At 48.9% G+C, this 1804-nt stretch overlaps 1 protein-coding gene across 1 annotated transcript in view; it reads left to right on the forward strand.

The window, feature by feature from the left end:
- LOC107106356 (elongation factor 2-like) overlaps positions 1-1804 on the forward strand; it is a gene marked incomplete at its 3' end in the record, with an annotated part of 36070 nt that overhangs the window by 27587 nt on the left and 6679 nt on the right. The window contains exon 11 of the mRNA XM_015406491.1: positions 1128-1235. Coding sequence (XP_015261977.1) covers positions 1128-1235 — 108 coding nt within the window. The remainder of the gene's footprint in view (positions 1-1127; positions 1236-1804) is intronic.

Consider the following 1804-nt stretch of genomic DNA (forward strand, 5'->3'; position numbering starts at 1 on the left):
GCTACTGGGAGTGAAACTTAACGCAAAGTACCGTTTTCATATTTTCATTGTTGGGAGTAGGCTTTATTTTATTTATTTATTCATTTAATTCAGTTCCTATCCCACCCTCCCTGCCAGGCAGGCTCAGGGCGGCTTACATGAAAAAGTTAAAATACATTAAAACACAAATAATAGAGTTCATAAAATCATAAAGTGCTGGCGGCGGTATGACATGGCATAGGGATCCCAGTAGGCCATGGTGGAATGGTGAACATTTGGGGACGTTTGGAAATTTGGGGGGGGGGGTCTTTTAAAAAGGCCTTTTCGCATAGCTTTAATTGGTGTGTGTTTTTAACCCTGCCTGTCCATAAGGGGATTGGGACGAGGATAATGGAGATGCACGGTTAATCTTGGCTTTCCTGGGAAACTATCAATGGGAAAGCAGGCAAAGGGTTCACAGAAGTCTGGATCAAATAGGAAGTGCTCATCTTAGAACGTGCTGGTGGGTTGTGCCCTCCATGCCGGAGAACGCCATGCGCCAAAATCTCACGCTTTTGCGCCAAAATCTCACGCTTGCACCCCAGATAATTCCCACGTGATCTGTGAGCTCAATTAGAATAGAGCACATCTCAGTCCAGGCTGACTTTCTTAATTTTCTTGATCAAAATGCTCATTTCTGGAGGAAATCCTCCAGAAAGCACATGATAAAAATCCTGTATATCTTTAAAAGGAGCCTGTTTCACCCCGACGCCTCAACGTTAGGCTGAGCTGTTCCGTTGGCGTGTGTCGCTTCGGTACTTTCAGCATCGGGAAGTGTGTCTCGCTTGACCTCACAATTCCGTGTGGTGGTCCTGTTAGCCTCATTCATCCATCAGTACGCGAGAGTGCTAGGGCAGCAGAGTTTCACCGGGCAGCACTCCATATTTTGCAGGCTGATGTATCGCTGGGGAAAGGCATGTGGAAACGCTGTCCAAAATGGCATTCGGTTGCCCTGTGATAACTTCTGTGCGGCAGTTCAGGAGGGTTATTTCAGAACCACAGCACAGGGCGGCGTGCAAATGATCAGATTGCCGTGGTGTTCTTATTCTGTTAGCCTGTAGGAAACGGTACCGGAAAAGCTCCATTAACCCCTTTCTCCCGTTCTCTAGTGCATCATTGAGGAATCCGGTGAGCACATCATCGCCGGGGCTGGCGAGCTGCATCTAGAAATCTGCCTCAAGGACCTGGAAGAGGACCACGCCTGTATCCCCATCAAGGTGTGGAAACAGAACCCCCTTGGGCGGTAGGACGCATACGACTCGAGCAGTCGTCCTAACAGTGGATCTAAAACAAGCATGGAACGGCTGGGTCTGTTTCCATGCCCAATGAGTAATCCCAAAGTTTAAATCATGAAAAACTCGAGTGTCTTTATACAATATGTTGTCGAAGGCTTTCACGGCCGGAGTTCATTAGCTGTTGTAGATTTTCCGGGGCTGTCTGGCCGTGGTCTTGGCACTGTAGGAACTGACGTTCCGCCAGCAGCTGTGGCTGGCATCCTCAGAGGTATAACACAGAAAGACGGAGTACTCTTCTCACCTTGACACAGAGAGCGCTCCGTCTTTCTGTGTTATACCTCTGAGGATGCCAGCCACAGCTGCTGGCGGAACACCAGGTCCGACAATGCCAAGACCACGGCCAGACAGCCCCGGAAAATCTACAACAACTAATGTCTTTATACAAGCTGGGAACGATGACTTCCGCTCCCGAAGCTTGGACTAAGGTTGAATTTAGTGAGGGCGGGGGGTTATTTGGTAAGGGCAGGAGAAGGCACAGATCTGGAGTGGGA

The sequence above is a fragment of the Gekko japonicus genome, unplaced genomic scaffold (assembly GCF_001447785.1).
Source record: "Gekko japonicus isolate JY-2015 unplaced genomic scaffold, Gekko_japonicus_V1.1 scaffold4813, whole genome shotgun sequence".
Taxonomy (NCBI): domain Eukaryota; kingdom Metazoa; phylum Chordata; class Lepidosauria; order Squamata; family Gekkonidae; genus Gekko; species Gekko japonicus.